At 62.3% G+C, this 462-nt stretch overlaps 1 protein-coding gene across 1 annotated transcript in view; it reads right to left on the reverse strand.

Moving 5' to 3' along the window:
- LOC119268392 (CTP synthase-like) overlaps positions 1-131 on the reverse strand; it is a 6066-nt gene extending 5935 nt beyond the window's left edge. The window contains exon 1 of the mRNA XM_037550010.1: positions 14-131. Within this exon, the coding sequence (XP_037405907.1) occupies positions 14-131 (118 nt within the window). The remainder of the gene's footprint in view (positions 1-13) is intronic.
- Positions 132-462: the final 331 nt, after the last annotated feature.

The raw sequence follows: 462 nt of genomic DNA on the forward strand, positions 1-462 counted from the left end.
GGCGGGCACGTACCGATCTTGATGGACGTAATGCGGAGACCGCACGCCTTGAGGACGACGCCGATGCTGCTGGCCGTGACGCCCTTGCCGAGGCCGCTCACAACACCACCGGTGACCAGCACGTACTTCATCTCGCCGGGAATCTCTGGTCAATCCGCCGCCGCCGCCGCCGCCGCCTCCTCCTCCTCCCGAATCCTTCTGCACCCCAAGCCCGGCTGGCGCGCGTGCTCTTGGGCTGGGCCGGTTTGGTGTTTATGAGCGCTCGCGCGCGGACAGTGGAGAAGGTTTTAGCAGGCGACTGGGGTAGCGCGCAGCCGTTTGGGAGGGGAGGAGGAAGGAACCGGGGGGAGGCAATGGAGGCGCAGGGGATAGAGAGCCACGAGGGAGAAGGGCTTTGGACTATTTATATTCCGTCATTTTTCTAATTTACTTTCCTCCCCCTCTCGTTTACATGTGATCGCT

Source organism: Triticum dicoccoides, chromosome 3A (assembly GCF_002162155.2).
Source record: "Triticum dicoccoides isolate Atlit2015 ecotype Zavitan chromosome 3A, WEW_v2.0, whole genome shotgun sequence".
NCBI lineage: Eukaryota > Viridiplantae > Streptophyta > Magnoliopsida > Poales > Poaceae > Triticum > Triticum dicoccoides.